Source organism: Leishmania major, chromosome 28, assembly GCF_000002725.2.
Source record: "Leishmania major strain Friedlin complete genome, chromosome 28".
In the NCBI taxonomy this organism is placed as follows: Eukaryota; Euglenozoa; class Kinetoplastea; order Trypanosomatida; family Trypanosomatidae; genus Leishmania; species Leishmania major.
Window position 1 is genome coordinate 463,117 of NC_007269.2, and position 24,093 is coordinate 487,209.

Below are 24,093 nucleotides of genomic sequence, written 5' to 3' on the forward strand. Positions count from 1 at the left end.
ACCCTCCTCCTCATGCCGCCTCTTCTAATCGTTTTACTGTACGCGCGTGTAACATCGGGCGGCCACGTGTATGTTGACATGTCGTGCTGTGTGTCCTCCTCGCGTCACGCTTGAACGTTCCTTGCCCTGTGTCACCTCTTCGTTTCTTTGGCTGGTCATGGAGGCCATCGAGCTCGCCATGCCTACTAACTGCCTGAAGCACACCCATCCTCTACTCCATTTTTTGACAGAGAAGCAGAGTGCCGGCATTGTTGTCGTGGCCTTGTTCTCTGGTGTTTCTTCTCAGGTGGCGACGTGGCGGCTTTCCCATGACGCCCCTCCAAACCTATCGCACACCACCGACTTTTGCTAGGTTGGATGAGGCGCATGACATGCTGATCTGTTAGCCGCCCTCCTCGACCCCCCTCCCTCTTTTTCTTACCCTCTTCCTCAGCAAGTGGCTCTTTCGCTCTTGGAGGCCTGCAACCGGATCAACGTCAAAGCTCGATGACCTGTACTTCTCCCGCACCCCTCCCTTGACACCCACATCTATTCTGCTCCACGCACCTGGGCCCTACCTCCCCACCCTCCCCTCCGCCTCCCCAGCGTTCACTGCGGTGGTGTCCGCTATACGTCCTCCACGCACCAAGGTCATTTTCGCAAGCCCTGACTGTAGCGACGCTGCGCGTTGAGGCCAGATGGCAGCCCTGTTTCAAGTCACGGCACGCCGGGTCAGAGCCCCGGCTGGCATCGCACCATGTCAGCTGGGGGAGTCCCCCACCTGGGACGAGGAGCACCAAGCTCTGTGGTGGATCGACATCCTTGGCGAGGCCCTGTACGTTGGCCAGCCGGCGCCAGACAACATGCATGATTTCGACCACGTCGCCGTGCTGCCGCTACCCGGGCACCGCCCTGGGTTCATCGTGCACGCCGCTCCAGGGGATGCCACTCGCACGGGAAAGCCGGGGGCGCACAGCGCCGCTCCGTACCATGCCGTGTGGGGCTCGCAGAAGGGGCTGTACTACACCTCATACTCTACAACTTTGCCGTGGCGCATGTCGGAACAGGCGTGCCGGCCACCAAAGCTGCACGGCCTGACGCCGGTATCGCACTATCAGATAGCCCGCTTTCCGCAGTCACTTTTTCAGCTGCAGGAGGGCCGTGTCTACCGCTTCAACGACGGCAAAGTCGGACCGGACAATTCTCTTTGGTGCGGCGGTATCATGGAGCGCACAGACAGCTTTCCTAGGCGCGACCTTAGGAGTGGCTCCCTGATGCGGTGGGTCGCCGGAGGCCCCGCAAAGGCATTGTCCTCCGCCTCGCCCTCCGTCACGAGTAATGGCTTCTCGGTTGAGGTACCTAACGTGACCGTGTCGAACGGGATAGGGTGGTCCCCCGCTGGGGATGTCTTGTACCACGTTGACACGCCTGCCGCCGTGATTCGTGCATACCCGTATCAAGCTGTGCCCTCCGCCGACGGCCCCGCAAAGGGCCTCCACCACGAAGACGGGACAAGGGATGCGGGGTACGTGTACTGGGCGCTGCCCGGCTCCCTGAGAGAGCGGGGTGCCACGCTTGACGGGCTGTGCGTGGACGCGTCGGGGGCAGTGTGGGTGGCGCTGGCGGGCATCGGCGAGGTGGTGCGCCTGCAGGACCGCAAGGTCGGCGCCACCGTTGCTGAGCGGATTGCTATTACGGGCGTTGTCAAGCTGCCGGAGGTAGCACTGTGCACGAGCTGCTGTTTTGGCGACGCCGACCTCACCACGCTCTACATCACCACCGCGCGTGGCACCTCGAAGGAGGCGGCGACGTCCTGCAAGCAGGAGGGTGCAGGGTGGATTTATGCGGCAAACATGAAAGGAATTGCGAAGGGCATGCCCGCCTCGCGGCTGCGCCTGCCCGAGTCTAGTCTGTCAGCCCTGCAACAGCATCACCTGTAGCGCGTGTATGGGGCTGCGCGCATGCAGCCGTCGTTTCTCCACACACGCACGTGTGCCATCCCCCGTCGTGCTTGTTTCGCGATAGGCATACGTTGAATACCAACTCTACTTCCATGCTCTTTCCTTCTACTTGGATGACGCACGCACAGTGGTGCTTGACCGCAGCTCAAATCCACGACAAGAGTTTACTGAACAAAAGCACGCACGTATCGCCAAGCTCTGAGCTGTGTGACGAGTGTGCGACGGAAATGGGTAGAGAGAAGCGGCGAAGGGAGACGCTGTCATGGTCGTTTTCGTGGACGCTCACAGACTTTCACAGATGGTGATCTCGTCTCCGCTGTGCTCTCACGGAACGCATGGGAGAAGAAATCGAGGTAGTCTTGCGTCAAGCCTCGCCCGCCCGCCCGCCCCCCCCCCTGCACACACACTGATTGCGCGCTAGCCTGTAAGCAAAGAGAAGGGCTGCGTAGATGGTGGGCCGCACACGTGCTCTAGGGATCGCGGTGCGCGTTACAGCTGTACTTCCGTCTGTTTCCAGTATTTCTCTTCTTCTCTCCTCCTCTCGTTGCCCTTTGCCTACCACGGCCACTACCACCATCACCACAACGCATGCGCCTTCATGCATGCGTGTCCCCATGTGCCGTACATCACTCGTGCCCTCCTCTCCTCTTGGCCCCTCCCTGGTCACTTCACGCAGGTATCCTCATCTTTGACCTCTAAAGCAGGTGTGCCCCCTCCCTCCTTTGTGCTCATCGTCTCGTCCTTTCGGGTTGGATTTGGTGTGTGTGTGTGTGTGTGTCGGGGGGTTCGTGTGCGTTCTTCTGCTTTGTTTTGCGCGCGCTCACCTCCGACCTGGCTGTGTTCCGGCTCCTCGATCATCGCCGCTGCGCGTAGTTTCTCTCTCTTTCTCTCTTTCTCGTCTCTCGTGGGCTGTCCTTGACTCCTTTCTTCATCTTCCTCGCCCCTTCCCACACCGTGTTCGTCTTGTCGAGTTCAGCGCCAGACCATTGTGCCCTTCGCTTCCCAAGTTTTCAACGAAGTACTGTTGTGAAGTGAAGCGGTAAGGGGGGGGCAAGAGGAGAACAACCGAAACGGCTGGACGACTTCGTGTTAGACTCAAACGAAAAGGCAGAGAGAGAGAGAACCAGAGGCAGAGCACTGCCGCGCCTCAGAAGCAACGGACCAAAAAGAGGAACCAGTAAACAACACAGAGCGGAATGCCAGGTACGTACTTACTTGCGAGGTCGCCTTGGTAGTATCCGGCTTGTGCGCGTGTGATTCTCAACCGCCCGCTTCCCTCTCCCCCTCACCCCTTCCTCTCTCTTTCTCCTTTTACTTTGACTTTCTTCTTTCCCTTATTGTATCAGAGGTCGTTTTTTGAGCCAGTCCTCTCGGGTCTTGTGCGCAGCAGCACACACTTGCACACGCACACCTCCCTCTCTCCCCCCCCCTCTTTCCGCAAGGGAAAACAAAAGAAGTAAACGCGAAGGTAGCATAAGGAAGGACGGAAAGACGGAAGAGGTGCACAACCCCGTTCACAGTGCACTCAGCAACGAGCGGAAGAACGAAAGCAGCCGAGCCGCGCGTGCATCGTGCGCTAACCGCTGTCGTCTCTCTGCGCCTTGTAGCCGGCAAGAGAGAGAGGCAGCGACAACACTCCCCCCCCCACACACACACACGTTCACATCTCGCCTCCTCGACTAGTCCCCAATACCCTACCCCGTTAGCCTGTAGTCATGTCGTTCCTCTACATTGTCGCCACGGTGCTGTTTGCCCTGGCGGGCTATTTCTACTTCCAGCTGAACCGGCAGGCTGCCGGACGCTATGGCGCTGTGTCTGCCACCAACAATCCGAATGGCAAGAAGGCGCCTGGCGTGAGCGACGCCGCTGCCAGCGGCAGTAACGCAGTTGCGAAGGACCAGAAGGAGGTCACTGTCCTGTTTGGGTCGCAGACGGGCACGGCCGAGATGTTTGCCAAGACGCTGACTCGCGAGGGTACGAAGCTGGGCGTGCCTATCAAGGTGTGCGACCTCGACTGCTACGAGGCGTACAACATGGAGTACGAGCGCTTGGTCATTCTAATCTGCGCTACCTACGGCGAGGGTGAACCGACCGACACAATGAAGAACTTCCATGACTGGATGATGGACGAGTGCCGCTCGCCAGGGGAGGAGCTGGCGAATGTGAAGTACGCGGTGTTCGGCCTGGGTGATCGCCAGTACAAGTACTTCTGCGAGGAGGGTGTCGTCATGGATCGCCGCTTCGAGGAACTCGGGGCGCAGCGCATTTTCGGCCTCGGCTGCGGCGACTCGGGCAACGGGCAGCTGGAGGAGCAGTTCGATGAGTGGTGCAAGGATCTCTGGCCCGCTGTCGGACGTGCGCTGAACATCACTATTAAGGAGAACTCGGAAGAGCCCGTGGAGCCACAGTGCCGAGTCAAGTACTGGGAGGAGGCCGAGGAACCGCTCGCGTTCCCCAAGACGGCTTCCGTGCTGGAGCCGACGCAACGCCTGCCGGTGTGGGTGCCCATCGTCCGCAACGAAGAGCTGCTGCGCAATGCCGAGGGTCGCAGCAGCCGCGCCATCGATTTCAGCATCAGCGGCACCATCATCTCCTACCAAGCCGGTGATCACCTCGGCATCCTGCCGTGCAACCCGGACGAGCTTGTCTCGCAGTACCTGCAGTCCCTCGGCATCTCCGACGAGGAGGCCGGCCGCGTCTTTTCCCTGCAGGACAAAAAGACCCTCAAGAACGTCCTCCCAGCTCGTGTGTCGATGCGCACGGCACTCAAGTGGTACATTGACCTCACCGGACCCCCGAAGAAATCGACGCTGCGTGCCTTTGCTCATTGCTGCACCGACCCCGTCCAGAAAGAGGAGCTGCTGCGCATTCTACGCGTGAACCAGGACGCACAGAGGGAGTTCGCGAAGTTATGTAGTAAGCTGCGCACCATGCTGGGCTTCCTGCGCAAGTTCAACTCTGCCAAGGTGCCGCTGTCTTTCTTCCTCGAGCTCATGCCGCGCATCGCGCCCCGCTACTACTCTATCGCTTCCGATATCCTTGCCACACCGACCTTGGTGGGGACGGCGGTCGGCATTGTCGATGGTGGTCTGTGCACGAACATGCTGGCCAGGATGCAGGTGGGCGACACGGTGCCGGTGTTTGTGCGCAAGTCCAACTTCCACCTCCCGATGCGGCACAAAGAGCGGCCGGTGGTGATGATCGGCGCCGGCACCGGTGTGGCGCCATTCATTGGTTTCATTGCACGCCGTGGGGTCTGGAAGCAGAAAGGCACTGAACTCGGCAAATCCATCCTCTTCTTTGGCTGCCGCCGGCATGACGAGGATCACATCTTCGAGGAGTACTGCACGGAGGCACTCCACGAAGGGGTCCTGTCGGCGCTGGTGAGCGCGTACAGTCGCGACCAAGCCCAGAAGGTGTACGTACAGCACCGGCTGAGGGAGCGGGGGGCGGAGATATGGGAAATGTTGGTATCTGGGGCGAACGTCTACATCTGCGGTGACGCGAGGCGCATGGCCAAGGATGTGGAGGCGGAGCTCAAGCGCATTGTGGAGGTGGAGGGCAAGATGTCGCGCGAGGCTGCTACCGAGTACATGAACGCGATGGAAAAGGAGGGGCGGTACCTCAAGGATGTGTGGTCATCGGCCTTGTAGGAAACCTCGGTGGAGCGGGAAAGAGAGAAGTAAAGAAAGGCGAGAACATGATGAGGCAGCACAGTTTTTCTTGAGAAGGCAGTCATGTGGACAGGCTCACCCTGAGGGAGCGACCGTCTACGCATGAGGAGGTCTAGCGAAGTGGACACGCGAAGGGAAGGGGGGACCAAAGAAGGGCAAGGCTAAGCAGCGAGGCGCTTGAAAGGCTAGCGGTGTTCACCAGTGAAACTACCGGAGGCGAGAAAATGGTGTACGCTTTCGTTTCTGCGCCGATGACCTTTGCAGCGTCCTTGTCACAGTCGCCCGCCTGGGCGGCGGAAGTGTCTGTGTCGGTGAAGATCGTGTGTATGTTCTACCTTCTCTTTCTGTTCTTGTTCGAGGTGTGGACCTCAGCACCTTCCGTTTGACCGTATGCTTCCAAGTGCACGGTCCCCCCCCCCTTCCCCGTTTCTTTCCGCCCACCCTCCGTTGAACTTCTCTCTTTCTCACCCCGCACGTTGTGCATGGCGTGTGTAGCGGTTGGTGGACAACGCAAACGACAGCAAACAAAATTTTGGTTCCGCCACCCTCGCGCATCTCCGCCCGGCGTCTCTCGACGATAGTCGGTGAACTTGTAAAGGTCACACACCCACACCCATACACATGCCAACGAAAAAAAAAGATGATGCGAAGTGTAATACATGTGCAAAAGGCGGGTTGAAACAGCCCCTGACATATTCAGCACAGCGCAGGAATGCCGCATGCGCAGCGACTCAACCACACGCGTCTCCGGTGTGGTGTGTGCAGGCCCTATAAACGATAGGCACCCTGTTCATGCCTGTCTCCCCCCCCCCCTCTTCCATTCCTCGCTGGCTATGATGCTTCCGTGAACCCAGGGACGTGGAAAGAGAGGAAGAAGGCGCGCAAGCGTGCACGCGGTCTACTATGAAGTTTACGCTCGTTTGGGGGCGAAATAGTTGTAGGATGAGTGTCACCTGCTGCTCTCTGGCCGGCGCCCCCCCCCCATCCTCCCCTCACTGTCTCTGTAATGTGCATGCACGTGGGGGCACGTGCACAGCAGGGATACTCTTGCCGGGGATCAGCCGCACTCGACCCTGTGGGCCCGACACAGACCGCGCTCCTCTCCATGAACAGTAAAACGGAGCACCTCGTCGATCTGTCGAACCCCCTGATGTACGTTGTCTCCTCTCTCTCTCTCTCTCTGTCTCGCTCGTCTTTCGCATACCTGTTGTTGTTCGTCTTTGAATCATGCGTCTGTGTGGTTCATGTTCAGGTGGTGCGTCGTCCCGCGCCGCAACCCCCCTCCTCCATTCTCTCTATCGAAGCCTTGCACGAGTACCCTCCCCCACCCCCTCTTAGCCCCAATACAGCCAAGCGCACATATAGATAACCCTTCCACCGCTCATCAGGAGTATCATCATTCCTACCCGTCTTTTCCTCACCCCTCCCCTTTAGCCATGTCCTTCACGTTGATGGCCTGCACCGATATTCGGGGGCAGAAGGTGAACATCGAGCTCCCCTTTGAGCAGCCGCCCTCCTCGATGGAAGTGCTGCGCTCTACCCTTCAGCACCTGTTCCGTCGAGAGGAGGAGGCGATCAAATTCTCGATGGGCTACACAGACATGCGCGCGTGCGAGCCCTTCACAATCAACCGCCTGCAGCGCTACGACGACGACTCGCAGAGCTGGGCAGATGTCACGTCCATTGACGTGCTCCAAACATACGACCAGCTCTACGTGTTTCGCAAGAACAGCACCAAGGCCGACATCTCCACCCAGCGGGAGCTGCCACCACCGAGGATGTCGGAGTTCTTTTACGACCCGGCTGCCCCTGGGCCCTTTTACATGCCACGCGGGTCATCGCGCGTGCAAGAGAACGGTACCGCAGCCGCTTCAGCTCCCACCAGCGGTGGCTACGGCGGGAGTGCCTCACCAAACCAGGCACGTCCCAGTGCTGGCAGTAGCCCCTACAATAGCGGTGGTGCCTCTGGCTCCGCGCCAGCAGCACGGCCTTCTGAGCGCTACCCCGAAGCCAGCCCTTACCCGGCGTCAGCGCCGCCGCCTACCTCTGCCGCGGCACTGCCGACACCACCGCCGTCGTCGTCCTTCTACTACAAGGAGCGCACCACACCGGAGCGGGTGGAGTACCTCTTCAGCCTCGGCTGTCAGCACAACGATAGCGCCGTTCTCACAGAAAAGGCGTTCGAGCACATTTTTCGCATGGCCAACGTTGCCTTCCCGGTCGAGGTTCTGCAGGACCTCTTCGCCCACTTCGCCACACGCAGTGATGGTGGTGTGGGCACGGAGACCATGAGTCAGGGGGGCTTTCAAGAGTTCGCCACGTACTTCCCCGTCCTGGTAAACATCGCCTACCAACGCATCACAAACCGAAATCGTGAGGAGGCGATTCGCGCTGTGCAGCTCGACAACGCCAAGCAGGTGAAACACGCGCGGCGCCAGCTGCAGGAATTGGAGGCCCGACTCGAAGCCGCACGCAAGGAGGTGCAGCAGGCCGAGCAGCGCGAGGCTCGCCTGCAGGAGGACCTCTACGAGATTAGCATGCAGCGTGATCCGGAGTACTGCCAAGGCGAGCAGAAGCTTCTGGACAAGGAGGTGAGCGTCTTCAAGTACCGTGAGCGGCTGTCCCGCGAGGAACGCGACTATGAGCGGCTAGCCATTGAGCGACGGAAGCGCGCTGTGGCAGCCTCTGCGCGTGCCCGGTCTCACTCCCCACAAGGGACGTACGACCCGAACCGATATGGCCCCCGTGATTAGAATACTGTTTTCCTGCCACTGCAGTTGAAGTCCCGGCACACGCGCAACGAAAAGAAACTGTGTAGCCAGAGGAAAGCAGAAGAACAAGGCGTGCGTTACACTGGTGACGGGACTAGGGGTGCAGATGCACGTAACGCAACATGCGCTTAATCCGTCTTTCTCGTAGCCCACCACCGCCACCACCAACACACACACACACACACACACACGCGCGCGCGCACACGCATCTGACGACTGCAACTCTTACACCGTGTACTTGTACGTCTGTATGCTTTTATATTCTATGTCGGTGTACGGGTGTGTGTGCGCGCATGTTTATGTATCTGTGCATCCCCCTACGTCTGAGGTACCCTGCACAGGCACATATACGCATCATAGACACATGCACACAGAACAAAGGCGAAAGGACGGAACTGTGAAGCGGAGATGATGAAGGATAGTCGTGGTAGCCGTGGGAAAGCAAATAAAGGGAAGGAAGGAAAGGGGGAGGATGGTGCGCAGTGCGTGATACGTGATGCGTTCTGGCGCACACTCTCTTTTCCTTTCTCTTTCCCCTCTCCCCGCCCTCGCCCCCAGTACGAAAGAGAGACAGAAGTGGAAGGATGAGAAGCACTCTCGCCCTTTCGGCTGCCAACGGCAACAACATCGGCTACGGGGCAAGACGTCGAGACTCGCTTGAGCATGCACGGGAATGGCACCATGTCAATTCTTTTTTTTTTGGGGGGGGAGGGGGGAGGGGGAGGCTCCCTCTCCCTCTTTCTCCTCATAGCTGTGACCGTGAAAGACGACTTCAAAGCGCGCATGGTGTTCTTCGCTCTTGCTGGGGGTCCGCGAGGCGCACTTTTTTTGTTTGGTTGACATGTCTGCACAATCGACTCCTCACTCGTCTTCGGCTCTCCCTTGCCACGGCCTTGTCCATGCACGTGGACGTCTGACGACTGCCACCATCACCACACTCTCCGCTAAGCGCACGTGCGCAGACACAGGCACACAGCTGAAGGCCGCACAGAAGGAAAACACACACTATTTTCCGCCTCCCCCTCACCGCTTCGCTTTTTGTTTGTTCCTATATTGCCGTCATGCCGTTTGACACGGTAGGGGGGCTGCCCCCAATGCCGACGCACGCGAGAGGCGCCACTCTGTACCATCCCCGGCAGCCTCAGATGCTCATGGTTACGCGCACTGCTCGGCCGCATGAAACAGCCGCCGCCTCGGCGAAACTGCGATCCTCGTTCTATCGGTTCGGGGATGCCGGCGAATGTGGTGAAAGTGGCGAGGAGAGCGACAGTGTAATACCACCACTGTCGGGGCCGGGCTCATCACCCAAGGCGCTCGTGCCGTATGCGTCCAACGATGCCCTGCCGCCAAATCCTTGGCGGCAACGAACAACCGTGGGTGACTTGGAGAGGGCGCAGCGCACAAACCCCCGCGGTGTCGCACAGTTCAGGCCTGTCCTGCAAGCCGCTGAAGAGACCTTAGGCAGCTCATTGAGTGAATCAAAGCCACTGCTGGAGCCGTACCTCTACGCGCAGGAGCTGGCGCGCACTGCAACAGTGGATGCATGGCACTTGCGCCGCAGCCGATACTTGCAGCGACTCCAAAACGGTGCCGCCACCCAGCGGGAGGTGTGCATGGCGGACGGCGGCCCCCGGTGCCGCTCAAGCCGCCTTGACACGCGGATGTCTGCCTTGCCGAGACTTGGCAGCAGTGATGACTACTCCTCTAACAAGCGCCATAATCGGAACGCGGCTGAAAAGGGCGGCCTCGACAGTCACCGCGCCCGCACATCGTCCACAACGCCAACAACGCTGCCGCTTCTCGCACCATCCTCGCCGGTGGAGTCGCCGGAGATCACGAAGGAGTCCACCTTCAGCCGAACGGACGCCAGTGCATCCGGGTGGCGAATGAGTAGTGGTGCCAACGACGCGTCTCCGCTGCTCAGCGGAGCAAACCCAAATGTGCTGGCGGTGCGCTGCCTCTTTCAGGCAGCCCGCATGGAAGCAGCAGCTGCGGCGGCTGGCAACGCCGGCTGGGCGGCGCCGTCATTCCCAGAGCCAGCTGATGAGATTGTGTTCTCTCTCTCCGCGCAGAGCACGAGCGACAGTCACCGGCAGCAGCCGCGCGCATTCCTGACGTACAAGCCAACAGGGACACGCCTCAAGGGCCGCGCAGACGCCATGCCCTCGGACTGTGGGGATGCTGCCGGTCCGAAAGCTGACACCGACACGCTCCCAAAGGTTGCCGCTGCTTCCGGAGCTGCCAGCGCCGCACCTCTGGGATTGCTGGGCAACTTGTTCATCGACGACGCCACACGCGCGTTCTTTGGCTGTGGGGACACAGATCGCAACGAGGAGGAGCTCGTGGACACCTCCCATTCTACGGTGACGCCACCGTCCGAGCACGGGCTGCCCGACATCCTGCGCGATCGAATGCACCAGCGGGTCGCCACCTTTACTTCCTCTGCAAAGCACACGCTGGATGAGCCTCCCATGACGGCGAAGACACACGCGATTCTGGGAAAAGCTCGGCTGGCCATCAACACATCCACGCAGGCCCTTCTAATCCAAGCAGAAAGGTCGGAGAGACGCTCACGAGCCGTAGCCAGCGGCGAAGCATGGCCGGCACAGCCGGCGTCTGCAATATCTCAGAATCTTGTGCGAGCGATGCGGCAGCTTCTCTATGCGGAGGAGTACGAACGCGGCCTGCTGTGCCAGCTCGCCCAGCAGTCCTCTCCGACTCGTTGGTACTCGACGCTGCTGCCCAACGGCAGCGACGGCATTCGCTTCCGCCTCCTCATTCCACCGACCATGACCGATGACGTAGCCGTGCATGACCGCCTCTACGGTGCCATACGGCGCGCTTCGCAGGCGATTGCGCAACCTCGTCGCGATGCGGTTGCGGCAGAGGAAGCCCGCCGCCGCGCACCTCTGCCCGTGCTCGACAAGAGTAGCGTCGACCATTCCTTCTGTGCCACTGACGACGCACAGCTCACGGTGGAGAGGGCCGGTGCCGAGAAGACGCTTCTGTTTAAAAGATGGATCAGCCTCCACGAAAACCTCTCCGCCCAGCTCCGCCTCTTCACCGAGGAGGTGGAGCAGCGTCGCAGGCTGCTAGGCGAGTTCCTCTCGTGCAAGCACCCTTTCCCGTGCATGTGCCTCAGCTGCGATCTGGAGGTGCTCGCCATGTCAGCTGTGCAGCTGGAGCCTACCGTGAAACCCGCCTGCTGGTACGCCTCGGTTGTGCTCGGTCGCCACAAAGACGTCTTGCAGGAGGAGCTGCTGGCACGCTACCGTGCAGAGCGTCATCGCCTCTACGACCTCTTCAAGGTAGAGTTCAGCGCCCTATACACCTACAAGAAACTCGTGTCGGATGAGGCGCAGCGGTTTGGGCACATGATACGGTATCATGAGTTTTGCCTCTGTGCGGCAGCGTCGCGCGAATGCGAGCGGCAGCAGCTGCGCAGCGAAGACTTGCCACTGGCCGATGTCGTGACGCCAAGACCCTCCTCTGCTATCTCTACCGCACTCACGCCGGAGCAGACGGCGCCGCTGGAAGTCGTTGACAAGTCTGCAGCTGCGCCTCCGATGCATGCACACTTGCTCCACCGCGGTGGCTCGCGCATGTGGCAGTTGCGGCAGCGTCGACTGCGCTGCTGCGACGCCTTCGACTCCCCTTTCTTCTCGTATGTGCTGTACACAGAAGTCTTGACGACCGTCGCCGCAGAGGAAGAGGTGCGCACCATGCGGATGGTGTCAGAGACGGCCGAGCGCGCGGAGCTGAAGGCGTCTATGATGGCCGAGAAGTCGTTTGCCTGCCTCAGCGAGAGCGAGCGGCAAGCCCGCGTGCGGATAAGCGCGCAGCGGGATGAAGCGTACAGCGCCTTGTGCGCTGGGCCTCTCGTCGAGCTGCAGGCGGCCCACGCGGCAGAGCTGCACACAGCACAGGTTGCGGAGTACGCCAAGTCGTGCGAGGAGGCCCGGCAGAGCTTCGTGGTCACTGCGGTGGCGGCGAAGATGGCAGCCGAGGAGGGGGAAATGAACTGGTACCGCCACTTTGTGTTCGAAATGCGGCAGCGTTCCTTGGCCCTGTTGGTCGCCGGCCGCTCTGCCGCGCAGGCGACGACGGCGTCGCGGGAGTGGTTAGGCTGTCAGCAGCACGTGTCACTGTTTCACAGCGAGCGACGATTGCGCGACCGCGTTGCGCTGGTGGAGGAGACGGATGCGCGTGTGCGCATAATGGCGGCTGCCGAAGCGTCTTTGAGGCACGCACGCAAGCGCGAAGCTCGTCGATTGAGCGAGGAGGCGGCGGACATGCGAGAGGCTGTGCAGCGCGTGGCGGAGTCGGTTCGGCGCGCACACGATGTGGAGGAGGCGGCCGTACGCGCCCAGCTGCAGCGGGAGGAGCGTGCGGCGGATCCGAGCAAGCGCCCCAGCGCCAAGATGCGAGCCGACACCGTGAACTCCTTTTTCAGGATGACAACAGAGATCAAGGAGGATTTTGATGTGTTCTTGCCAAGTCTCGGCAGTGACGCATGAGTGTCTGCGCTTCCACAAAACAGCACGGTGCCTTTTACACGTCCTTTTATGTGTTTGATGTAAGGCAAGCGCGCCCCAAGTGCGCCATCGTTCTATCTGTCTTCGTGTTCTTTTTTTCCTTTCCATGCGTGGGGCGGTGCTGATGGCCATCTGTGGAGCACTCGTTCTCTGCCTCGACTGCCCCATTCGAAATGTTTGTTTGTTTTCGCTGTTTTGTGTGCTTTTCGTGGCCGCCGTGGCCACCTCTCTTGCTGCGGTCGCTCCCTCTTCCTTTCTGTTAACCGACGGCTGTGCTCTTTCCCTGGTGGCCATCGCCTGCGCTCTCATGTACACACACACACGCACATACATACACTATATATATATATAGTGTATGTTCGTTGTTGTTGTTCGAATGACGTGGCCGCACCGCACCAAACATGTCATGTATCTCCCTTGTGTGTGTGCACGCTGGCCCCGTTCCTTCTCCCTCTCTCTTTCCACATACGCGCATGTGCAGTGCACTTCGCGGATGACGACATCAACATATGACAAGGACTTGAAAAAAAAAAACGATAGCGACATCACGGAACTGGACATCACCTCCTCGCCGGCTGCAGTGGTGATAGGCATCGGCGATAGCCGTTGCATCGGGTGCCGAAACATGACATGGTGCTTGCTGATTCCTGTCTGCAGCATCCGCATGGCAGCAACGAAAGGAACACGTGCACGGCAGACGATCGAAGCATGTTCATTAACTGTAACATGTGCCGTCCGGGACCGTCTCTCACTGCCCACTCTTGTCTGGGCAGGCCCTCTCTCGCATCTCCTTCACATTTGGAGGGCTCCTTCCCTTCTTTTTCCTGCCCACCTACCCCGCATCCTGCGCTACTCTTTTTGTTGTTTTTCTCTCTTCTCTTGGTGCTGCACTGTATGACGCGCAGCAGCCACAGTTGCCTCGACGGTGGGCTTGGAGGACGACAGGGAAGAAGAGGAAGAGGAGAGGAAAGGTGCGCGTCAGTCCGCTGTGCGTCATCACTCCTCCTCGCGCCAATCACGCTTGCTACCTCCCGTCTGCATGGCACAGATTCGCCAGAATTCGCGACCCTGCCGAGAATCAGCTGTGTTGAACTGTTTCATGGAAACAAGAGGAAAAACGGAGGCCGGAGACAATGGAATCGAAGGCCAGCCTCCCACCACACTATGCGTGCCTTGGTGTAGACCCATCCATCAACTCCGTGGACTTGGCGCGGCAATACAAGAAACTGTCGCTGCAACTGCATCCAGACCGGGCAGCCTATCGCGACGACGCCGCCAATGAGATGCACGTGCAGGCACGCTATCAGCGCATCACGGAGGCCTACGCGGTTCTGTCGGACCCAGAGAAGCGTAGAGCGTACGACGCGAAGCACGGTGTCAACTTTCAATCGCGTCTGGCGCGCTTGCAGACCGTCATTGGTCATCACAACACTATGGCGACGCAGCGCAGCACGACGAGCTGTAAGACGGCCTGTTTGGCCTCCACATCCTCTCCTACGACTGATGAGCATGACGCGCAGCACCTGCATGCTGCATCGCACAAGGATTCTGCAGAGCGCACGGTTGGCGATGACGACGATGAAGACTATGACCCCAACGACGTCCTCGCCCCGCCACGTGGTGCGCCGCATCAAGGCCGCTCAAGTGACTTTTATAGCGACGATAGCCGTGATGCACATGGAGAGGGCGACTACATCGCCCGTCTGTTCAGCTTACATCTGCGCGTCGGTGCTGAGGCGGCGCCAAAGACACGCAACGGGGTGCCCGTGGTGCAGTACCAGGCTATCACGCTTACCCGCGCGTACAGCCCACCAGAATCGCCCTACGCCCGCACGTGGGGTCTCGTCTTCAAAAAGAACGAGCTCGTGGACCTTGATGGCGAAAACCTGGAGGAGCTGGCGCGCATCACCGGCCTCGCTGCCGTGCCGTTCCCGTCTGTGGTGCAGCAGATCAACGACACAATGGTGGTACCGACGACAGACGTGCCGCGGCTGCTATCTCGCCTCTACGAAGCAGAGTCCACACGGGGCTCAGCGGTGAGCCCTGCCACGGGCCAAACGGCGTCGATCAATACTGACGCACCTTCGGGCCAGAGTGAAAAAGTGTGTGAGGTGTGCGAGGAGGCCCCGGCCGACTCTTCACCGTCCTCCTCGACAGAACACCTCTACATGGTCTTGGCCTATAGCACCGTGGCGTACGATCTCGTTGGTAAGGTACACTTGCTAGGCGATGATGACGTGATCAACCGTTTGGTGCCGTCTTGGTGCATTGCCCCACAACTGAGTCCGCTCATGCCGGATGCAACCGTCCTGTGTGTAAACAACACGCACGTCCGCTCCGCCGCGGAGTTGCGCGCGGCTCTGCGTGCGGCGGTGCTCGATGGAGAGGACGAGGGCCCCATGCAGGCGGTGAAGCGAGCTCGTAAATCGCGCGCTGTTGTTGTGGAGTTTTGCCAGCTTCCGTTTCTGTGCTCGGGCTCGTCGCTTGAGAATGTGTCCCTGCCCCTCCCCCTCACCACCACCACCACCACCACGCCTAGACTTGGCGTCTGAAGCGCCGCGACTCTCGCACGCCTCCCTTCTCTTCTGACGCGCGCACACACACACACACACGCATGCGCACGAAAAGAAAAAAAGCGAAAGCAACAGAAGGCGTTCATGTTCTATGCACACCGCCTGCCCCTCCTCTGCATGTCGCCTGTCCTCGTGGCGGGGATTGCACAGGGAACGGCATTGACAGCACTCTCTGGCTGTTGTTTTCTTTTGGTCTTTGCAACGGACACCGCCCACCACTGTCGCCGCGACACTCCCCGTGATAATCGTGCCCTCTGCCAAGTCTGTCGATCGCGGCCCTCCCCCCTGCTGCTTGCGCGCCTATAACCCCCTGCTTTGGGCCGTGGTTGATGTTTTCTGATGCTTTTCGCATGGCTACTCCTCTGCTCTGCTCTCCCGTCCCGCGCACATTCACGTGGACAAACACGTGGCCCCACACCCGCCCCCGCTGAGCACGGCGATCAACACACAAGCAACTCTCCTCCCCCTCCCTACCCGATTTCGGAACTCAGCGCCCTCTCGCTTCGTGCACACATTACATCCTTAACGCGCATTCCTCGCTCCTACAGTCTTCCTTCTCTCCCCTTGCTTGCCTGACTTGCCTCGAGAATAACATGCTGCTGCGCAGTCGTTTGTTCCTAGAGGCTGGCATGGCTGCTGCCGCCGCCACCCTGAAGGCCCAGTACGCCTCCCCTGGGAGCAACATCAAGGGCGCCGACAAGAAGACGCGGTGCCGCACGTCCCTGCAGGTGTCCCTCTCCACTGATAAGCCTGGCGAGCTGTGTCACCTGCTGAGCGTCTTCAAACCGTACAGCATCAACATCAGCCAGGTCGCCAACCGTCCTCGCGCGTACGAAAACAAGGCGCCGCTGCGCACCATCTTCCTCGACGTGGACGCTTACATTGAGGACGAAAGCATGAAGAAGGTCATGGCGGAGCTGCACGCGAAATTTCCGAATGTAGTCGTAACCGGATCGTGGGTGATTCCGTGGTATCCGACGGAGCCCAAAGACCTCGACGAACTCGATCAGAGCACGCTCGCTGCCGGGGAGGAGCTACAAGAAGACCCGGAGAACCCCCACCCCGGCTTCCACGACGAGGTCTACCGCGCCCGCCGCCGCGAGATTGTCGGGCTTGCCAAGAACTACAAAACTGGAGATCCGATCCCGATTGTAAACTACACAGAAGAGGAGAACCGTGTGTGGACGGTGGTCTACGACCACCTGACCCGCCTGTACCCGACGCACGCGTGCCAGCAGTACAACTACGTCTTCCCGCTGCTCCTCGAAAACGGTGTGCTGAGCCGCACCAAAACGCCACAGCTGCGCGATGTGAGCGAGTTCCTGAACGAGGCGACGGGCTTCACGGTGCGCCCGGTGACGGGGCTGTTGACGTCGCGCGACTTCTTGAACGCACTGGCGTTCCGCGTCTTTTACAGCACCCAGTACATTCGCCACGCGGCGCAGCCATTGTACACGCCGGAGCCGGACATGGTTCACGACATCATTGGTCACCTGCCCCTGCTCTCTGATCCCGACTTCGCCAACTTCACCCAGACGATCGGCCTCGCCTCCCTTGGCGCCAGCGATGAGCTGTTGGACAAGCTGGCAAAGGTCTACTGGTATAGCGTCGAGTTCGGCCTCTGCAGCGAGGGCGGCCGCCGCAAGGCCTACGGTGCTGGTATTTTATCAAGCTGTGGCGAGCTAGAGTACGCACTGAGCGACAAGCCGGAGTGCGTCCCGTGGGACCCCACAATGGCGTCCAAAACGCCGTTCCCCATCACCAAGTACCAACCGCTGTACTTTGTGGCCGAAAGCTTCTCAGATGCGCAGCGTAAGCTGGAGGCGTGGCTCAGCTCGCAGGAGAAGCCGCTGTACACCGTCTACAACTCGTACTCGCGGCGCGTGCAGTCGTACCCGAAGAATACGTGGAACATGCTCCAGGAGCAGATGAAGCGAACAAACTTCACCTTCTAATCAGAATGAGACGACGCTGCGCACACACGCACGCACGTGCTCTCGTGCAAAGGAAGCCGAGGCGGCGCAGGTCCGTTGCCGGAGGACACGGGCACTTGCTGCTGCAAGGCGTAAGAAGATAAGGGCGATGGGGGCACGTATCAAGGCAGGCGCCACGCCATCTCGTACGTGAGGGCTAGGCGCTCACATGCAAGCACGCATGCACGATGCGTGTGCTGGCGATTAAGTGTTGTTGGACGGCTTCTCCTCTTTCGTGTTTCTCTCGCGTCCTTTTTCTTGTCTCCGGGTGATCTCAGCCGCTGGCGATGGTCGTCGTACTGACGTGTTTCTGTCGCGCACGCCACTGTTGTACACACAACGCAGAGTGTATGTGTGTGTGTGTGTGTGTGTGTAGGCGTGTGTGTGTGTGTGTATCTTTCTCGCCGCAGTTGCCTCTTAGTTGTTTTCGTTTTCGTTGGTGGGCCACCCTCCCTCCCTCCTCCACGCCGTCGTTCTGCCACTTCATCCTGTGCCTCTTCACGGGCCGTCACACGCAGCTGCCCAGGCGTTCGTGGTGGTCGTGGGAGGAGGGTTACAATACTGATGAGCTTGACTGCATGTGGCTTCCCAGCGTCTATGGGCAAGAAGATGCTGCTTCCAAGTGACTTTTGGTGCTTGCTCGTGTGTTTCGCGCGCTGCTGTGATGCAGGAGGAGACGAACAGCGAAGTGACGCGGATGCATATAACAAGTGCAGTGTAGGGGCTGGGTGGAGCGAGGCCGTGATGAGAGAGTGGGTGGTTTAGTTTCTAGACGGTGCATGAAAGCCGAAGACCCAGACAAGATCTCCGTTGATATCCCCCCACACACACACACACACTATTCACACCCGCACTCACATACACACTTTAGCGTTCCCTCCTCCTCGTGCGTGCTTAGCGTTCTCTTCTGTGTCTGTCGCGAAACCATGCATCACTCGCCACATCGCATCTCACAGGCCCCCACCCGCTTTCACCACCACCCCCCTCCCCTCACACACACACACACAAAAAATCGTTTTCTTGTTTGTCGCACTGCGCGTTCGAACGACCGGAAACGGCAGAACATATTTTCCGTATATCGAACAAAAGGAGGATGTAGTCGGGGAGGAGGGGGTGGGGGTGAATACGCCTTCTTTGTGCCCCCCCCGCCCCTGCGGATACATCTCCTCTCTTTTTTTCTTGCTCGTCGGTCTTTGTGTGTGTGTTGTGCGTGTGTGTGTGCGTGTGTGTGTGTGTGTGGGTTCTTCAGTCGTGTAAAGCGTTCTTTTTTTTCCTTTTGTTTTTTTGCGGGGCAGGGCTCCTGTGCACCTTCTCACGTCAATGTGCGTTCTTTGGTTTCTACGTTGTTGGTTTTCATTTTTCCTTTTTTCTTTTTGTTTTCTTCCTTTTTGTTTTTTTTTTGCACTGGTTGTTGTGGCATGGTCCTCTTCATCGCAACACTACAGGGATGTCGAGACCCACACACGCAACACGCGCGCACGCTTGACAACACATGAAAGGAACGCATGAGGCGTGTCATGGAAAGGTTGTAGAGCACTAAAACCCTCTTTTGTTTGTTTTAGTTCGAAGAGGAGTGAAGGGCACCACCGAGGCGACCCGCAGTGCCCCTCCGTGTGTTGGAAGTGTGGTAAACCTGCAGCAACAACCACAGGAAAGCAGGTGTCGGCCTATCCAGTCGGTCTCTCCCAGCTCGGCTGCCTTTGTTGCTCCTCGGGCGCTATAGGCAACGCATAAAGGCGTCTTGCGCGCGTCGCGTGTGAGGCGGAGGGGGGAGGAGGTGCATCAACACCTTTGCGGTGTTCCGCATGCGTGCGTGTGCGTCTTGGTTTATCTCTGCTGCACAGCCATTCTCTGACGGAGTTGCATCCGCTACATACGCGGGCACACGTCGCATTGGATCCTCCCAGCTTAGCAGCGAAAAGCATGCCTAGTCTAGCATATCACGCGAAGCAAGTAGTTTGTGTGCGTGCCTTGTTCGCTCGCACACGAAGCGGCCGCCTAAGAGGATCGACTCTACTCCTTGAATTGAAAGGCGTGTGGCAGGGAGCAGGAGGCAACATATCGATCTCGCCATATCGTGTCTGTCGCTGGCTGTGTTCCTCCCCCTCCTCTACTTTCTTCTTCACCCCCTTTCGCCTTCCAGCCGGCAGATTAACGTTCTCTGTGCAATATTCCAGTAACTAAGAAGCCTTCACGGTATACAGCGTGAATGGGAAAAAAAAACGGAACATGCAGAATGTCAACACGAGAGCAAGGTACGAGCTTGCAAGCGTAATGCAACGATGCTGTGGCAGCTTCTGTGAAAAAAAAAACGAAGGAAAACCGCGCACATGCTCGTCGCTCTTATTTTTTGTGGAAGGCAAACACGAGAGACAGAGACGCGCATCCTTCACGGAGAAGAAGGGGTGCTGCAGGGCCGAGGCAGCCTGTCGCGAGCAACCCCTGCACTGGGGCTCTTTCCCGCCCTCTGCGCGCTGTATGCGCCCTACACCCTTTCTCTTTTTCTTACTCGCTTCTCTGCTCTTCATTTGATAGAGCGATCACGCAAGCTGTCGCAGCCGCGCTCAACGGAGCGGAAGGCACCGGCACTGCCGCCTCGCACAAGCCCCTCTTTTTTCTACGTGTTCTTTAGCCCCCGGGGAGCCTTCTCCGATTCGTGGGCTGCCTATCATGACGCCTCGGCACCCAACTCGGCGACTTGTGGATGTGCTAAAGCAGAACAGCAGGAAGACGCTCGACCGCCACGCGGCGCAGTTGGCTGCGGCAGCGTCGTCGCTTCCGGCCGAGGCGATCCAAACACGATTTCTGCGCAACCAGTTCCTCATCAACCCCAAATCTTTGCAACTACTGTCGACAGAAGAACAGCTCGCGCGGTGGCACGTTTTCGGGGTGTACAAGCCTCCATTCTGCCCCATGCGCCGCGCGGAGGCAGCGGACAACTACCACAGCGTCTCCGTCGAGTCGTTCGTAGAGTCCGCACTTCAGGCGAAGGACATCTACCCAGTGCTAAAGCGTGTCTTGAAGCCGTCCGAGGTGCGCGTGCGCGTCCTCTACAATCTCGACAGCTTTGCCTCAGGTCCAGTGCTCATCAGCGTCTCCGATGCCCACCGCTACGCGACGTCGCTGCAGACGACAGCGATGGAGTACGATCTACTCGTTGGTGGGCATCTCCCGGTACACGGCACTGGTAATCACACTGTTATCGACGTGGCGCAGCTCTTCCCTGGCGCCTCTGTACCTCTGCCCAGCAGCGGCGTTGGTGTAGACGCTGAAAAGGCATCCGCCGTTGTACCCCAAGCCCACTACGAGGTGAAAGAGAACGGCTACTACAGCGTGCACCCAGTGTCGCTGCTGCACATTGTGATTCGGAGCCCGCCAACGTCGCAGCCACCGATGCTGGAACGGTTTGCGCGGGAGCAGCTTGGCACCTGTGTCATCGGTGACCCGCTGGTGATGGGGGAGCTGATGCAGCTTCGCGCTAACCCAGCCGCATCCAGCTCACGCATATCGGCAAGCTCCACGCAGGAGAGTAGTGACTCTGCACAGAAGTGTCGAGGGGCTGCTGAAGATGCGCGTAGCGGATCCAAGAGGGATCCAGCCGCACAAGCAGCGGCCATGAGGCTAGCCGCAAACCCGCACATTGTCCCCTGGCGCGGTGACTGCGACTTTCCTCGCGTCTTCATGCACCTGCGTGAGGTGCGAATTGACACTAGCGCTGAGACACCGAGCAGCGCCTCTGAAGGCGCCTATGCGCAGGACTCACCCTCTATGCTCCACGGCGCCACAATGGCCTTCATGGGCAGCCACCACAGCGGCAGTGCCTCACCAGAGCAGATGCATGCACAACAGTGTGCACAGTCTCAGGAGATTCAGGTGCACTGCCGCAAGTGTTTCGACGGTCTCCTGCACAAGCAGCTCAACGCCTCGTGCAAGTCTCGCCGGATGGGCTTACTAGATGGCACTTGGACTCCACAGACAGAGTACTTGTGAGGTTCCGAACAACAAAAAAGGAGGGCCACAGACGCCGTCACGAGAGGGGAGAGGCCGCTGTGCGACGCGGAGGTGGTGTAGCCGACGGGGTGCAAGACACGCGGCTCAGACGAGGAATGAGGGCAGGTGAGGAGATCTGCGCAGCAGGTGCTCATGCGTACGTGGCGTGCATGCGAGCAAGTGTACAAGCCGCGCGGCGTGCACGCGTCCTCTTTTGTTGACTGTTTTCTCATAGCTGTGATTCCGTAAGTCTCTCTCTCTCTCTCTCGCTGTTCTCGCGCGCGCGCTTGGAAGGACTTCCTTGTGTGTGTGTGTGTGTGTGTGTGTGTGTGTGTGTGTGTGTGTGTGTGTGTGTGTGATCTGCACGGACATCTACTCCGTTGTGGCACGTATCAAGGAACCACGATTGCAAGCGTCTGCGAGCCGCGCTCTGCGACTCTATAGGGCTTCATCTACTCGCGCCCGGCGCTATCCAGGATTCGTCTCGGCGACAGCTCGTTCGCACGCTTCTACCTCTCTGCGCCTCCAGATCACCTGCCCACGCTCGGCACCTTGGCGCCCACTTGCTGGATTACTCGAACCGCTTCATCTGCTCTCTCTCTCTATGGAAGCCACGAAGCTTCCCCTGGAGATGGACTGGAAGGCTAACGCCCTGCGGCGAAGGCCGCCCTCCTCACGCAAGCAAGGCGCACAAACACATACAGAAAGATCTGCAGGCGTTCGCCCACACACGGAAGATGTGGACCAAGCAACGGACCACGAGAGTAGTGACGCCGATGCCATCGTCATTCCAGACACGGCGCAGTTGATGCAGTCGAAGCGGCTGCAACTTCTCGCGGATCAGCTCGAACGCTCACTCCGCGTCCTAAACCAGAAGCTCGACCGCATGCAGAAGCGGCTGGAGAACGCCGGCCGTGGTGCCCTCCTGCCCTTCCAGCTGCGCCGAGCCAAGCAGGAAAAGGAGGAGCTGAAGCGCGAGATCATGGCGACGCAGCGGACCATCAAGAGGCTGATTTTCATGTCAACCCAGATGAAGCAGATGATGGCACTCAAGAATGACGTGCTTCAGAGAACACGCGCGCGTCTTCTGGAGGAGATCAAGACGCTGGAGGCGCAGGTCCACGAGAACTCGGAGCAGATTCGTCGCGGGTATGTCCAGCGCATCAACATGCTGCAGCGCTACTGGCCATGGCGGCAGCTACGCGAGCTCGGCGACACCGCGGTGGGTAAAACCTTCGAGGAGGAACTGGCGCGAGGTCCTCGGTACCGCAACATTGGGATTCAAAACAGCATCCAGACCGACTACATTGTCCAGCAGCTACACTGGTTGCAGGAGCTGGGCAACCGTGAGGGTGTCTTTCGCGGTCACATGCGCCTCCTGGAAGGCATGGTCGAGGACTTGAACGACATTACCGAGCTGCTCGAGACCACCATGACGTGCACCGTTTGTGGCATGCTCTACGAGAATCCCGTGATCCTCTGGCCCTGTGGTCACTCTTTCTGCCTCCCCTGCGTTGAGTGCCTCGCGATTGCGCCGAGTTTGTACCGCTGCCCAACCTGCGGCAGCATCGGCAGCGAGGGGTTCGTGCACAACCTGCTGCTCGCCGAGACTGTAGCCAAGTGGATGTTCAAGGATAAGGGATATGGAGACACTCAAGCGCCACTCAATGCCATCCGTGTTTATCTTCCGCGGTTTCGGCAGGACAACATCCAGTCGCGGATTTTGCAGCTGAAGAACAACCTGCGAGAGTCGGCCGAGGGGGCGGCCTCGCCGCGTAAGGATCATGCCGAGCGAGAGTCAATAGCCATCTCTTATCGACTCTATTAGCGGTTTGGCGCGCGCTTTCGCTCGTGGCGTAGGTATCATGGCTGCATGTGGCGCACAAGTGCGTGAGGGCGATGGCGTGTGTTCGTTGTGGACATCGTGGTCTTGCTGTGTGTGTGTGTGTGTGTGTGTGTGTGTGTGTGTGCGTGCGCGCGCGCATGGGAATCTGTTTGCACTTTTTCTCCTCCCGTGTCCTCGATTGGGGGCTCGATGATGTACAGTACGCTCGCCCGACTTCCGCGTTCCTATGCTGGCAGCATGGTGACGGGTGACGCCCACGTTTTCGCTGTCATCGCCTTTCGCCACGTGACGCTGCTGCCGCCGCGGTCTCTCTTGGTTACGCCCTCTGTTTCACTGCTGCTCGCGTGCTCTCGTGCCGTCTTTTGCCCTCTTCTTCCACGGCAACGGAACACGAGTCGCGACGAGGTCACGAACGAACAAGCAAAAAGGTGGCCGAACACGCACGGGGTGGGAAAGCAGAGGCGAGCACATCCGAGCATGCCCAAGTTACCGACCTCGCGTGCGGAAGCAGACATTCTGCTTTGTCGGACGCTTTGCCCGATCGGAATGGATTTCTGTACCACCTTCGACCCACCACAGCGTTGTTGAGGGAAGGGCAGGGATTTGTACAATCTCGACGAGGTAGATAATGCGAGGTTCAACATGCTACCCATGTTGTGTCTCGACTGTAGAGCGTGAGCGGCCTCTCTGCCGGTGCCTCGACAACTCTGCCGCGCACTCCCCTTTGCTGGTTGTCACTTGTCCGGCCCTACTGCCTACGCTCTCTACCTCTCTGCCTCCCTCCATCGATT

General features: G+C 59.2%; 8 protein-coding genes across 8 annotated transcripts; all 8 read left to right on the forward strand.

Moving 5' to 3' along the window:
• Nucleotides 1-677: 677 nt before the first annotated feature.
• On the forward strand, nucleotides 678-1,919 carry LMJF_28_1230 (hypothetical protein; the record flags this gene model as incomplete). The annotated part of the gene is made up of 1 exon (XM_001684353.1): nucleotides 678-1,919. One exon carries the CDS (start codon nucleotides 678-680, stop codon nucleotides 1,917-1,919), a length of 1,242 nt encoding a protein of 413 aa, XP_001684405.1.
• A 1,736-nt stretch (nucleotides 1,920-3,655) lies between these two features.
• Nucleotides 3,656-5,593, forward strand: LMJF_28_1240 (putative p450 reductase; the record flags this gene model as incomplete). The annotated part of the gene is made up of 1 exon (XM_001684354.1): nucleotides 3,656-5,593. The coding sequence occupies one exon, from the start codon at nucleotides 3,656-3,658 to the stop codon at nucleotides 5,591-5,593; it is 1,938 nt and encodes a 645-aa protein (XP_001684406.1).
• A 1,457-nt stretch (nucleotides 5,594-7,050) lies between these two features.
• On the forward strand, nucleotides 7,051-8,367 carry LMJF_28_1250 (conserved hypothetical protein; the record flags this gene model as incomplete). Its single annotated transcript, XM_001684355.1, has 1 exon — nucleotides 7,051-8,367. One exon carries the CDS (start codon nucleotides 7,051-7,053, stop codon nucleotides 8,365-8,367), a length of 1,317 nt encoding a protein of 438 aa, XP_001684407.1.
• A 1,163-nt stretch (nucleotides 8,368-9,530) lies between these two features.
• LMJF_28_1260 (conserved hypothetical protein) lies at nucleotides 9,531-12,902 on the forward strand (the record flags this gene model as incomplete). The annotated part of the gene is made up of 1 exon (XM_001684356.1): nucleotides 9,531-12,902. The coding sequence occupies one exon, from the start codon at nucleotides 9,531-9,533 to the stop codon at nucleotides 12,900-12,902; it is 3,372 nt and encodes a 1,123-aa protein (XP_001684408.1).
• Nucleotides 12,903-14,053: 1,151 nt separating this feature from the next.
• On the forward strand, nucleotides 14,054-15,472 carry LMJF_28_1270 (conserved hypothetical protein; the record flags this gene model as incomplete). The annotated part of the gene is made up of 1 exon (XM_001684357.2): nucleotides 14,054-15,472. The coding sequence occupies one exon, from the start codon at nucleotides 14,054-14,056 to the stop codon at nucleotides 15,470-15,472; it is 1,419 nt and encodes a 472-aa protein (XP_001684409.2).
• A 614-nt stretch (nucleotides 15,473-16,086) lies between these two features.
• On the forward strand, nucleotides 16,087-17,448 carry PAH (phenylalanine-4-hydroxylase; the record flags this gene model as incomplete). The annotated part of the gene is made up of 1 exon (XM_001684358.1): nucleotides 16,087-17,448. One exon carries the CDS (start codon nucleotides 16,087-16,089, stop codon nucleotides 17,446-17,448), a length of 1,362 nt encoding a protein of 453 aa, XP_001684410.1.
• Nucleotides 17,449-20,136: 2,688 nt separating this feature from the next.
• Nucleotides 20,137-21,456, forward strand: LMJF_28_1290 (conserved hypothetical protein; the record flags this gene model as incomplete). Its single annotated transcript, XM_001684359.1, has 1 exon — nucleotides 20,137-21,456. One exon carries the CDS (start codon nucleotides 20,137-20,139, stop codon nucleotides 21,454-21,456), a length of 1,320 nt encoding a protein of 439 aa, XP_001684411.1.
• Nucleotides 21,457-22,087: 631 nt separating this feature from the next.
• Nucleotides 22,088-23,284, forward strand: LMJF_28_1300 (conserved hypothetical protein; the record flags this gene model as incomplete). The annotated part of the gene is made up of 1 exon (XM_001684360.1): nucleotides 22,088-23,284. One exon carries the CDS (start codon nucleotides 22,088-22,090, stop codon nucleotides 23,282-23,284), a length of 1,197 nt encoding a protein of 398 aa, XP_001684412.1.
• Nucleotides 23,285-24,093: the final 809 nt, after the last annotated feature.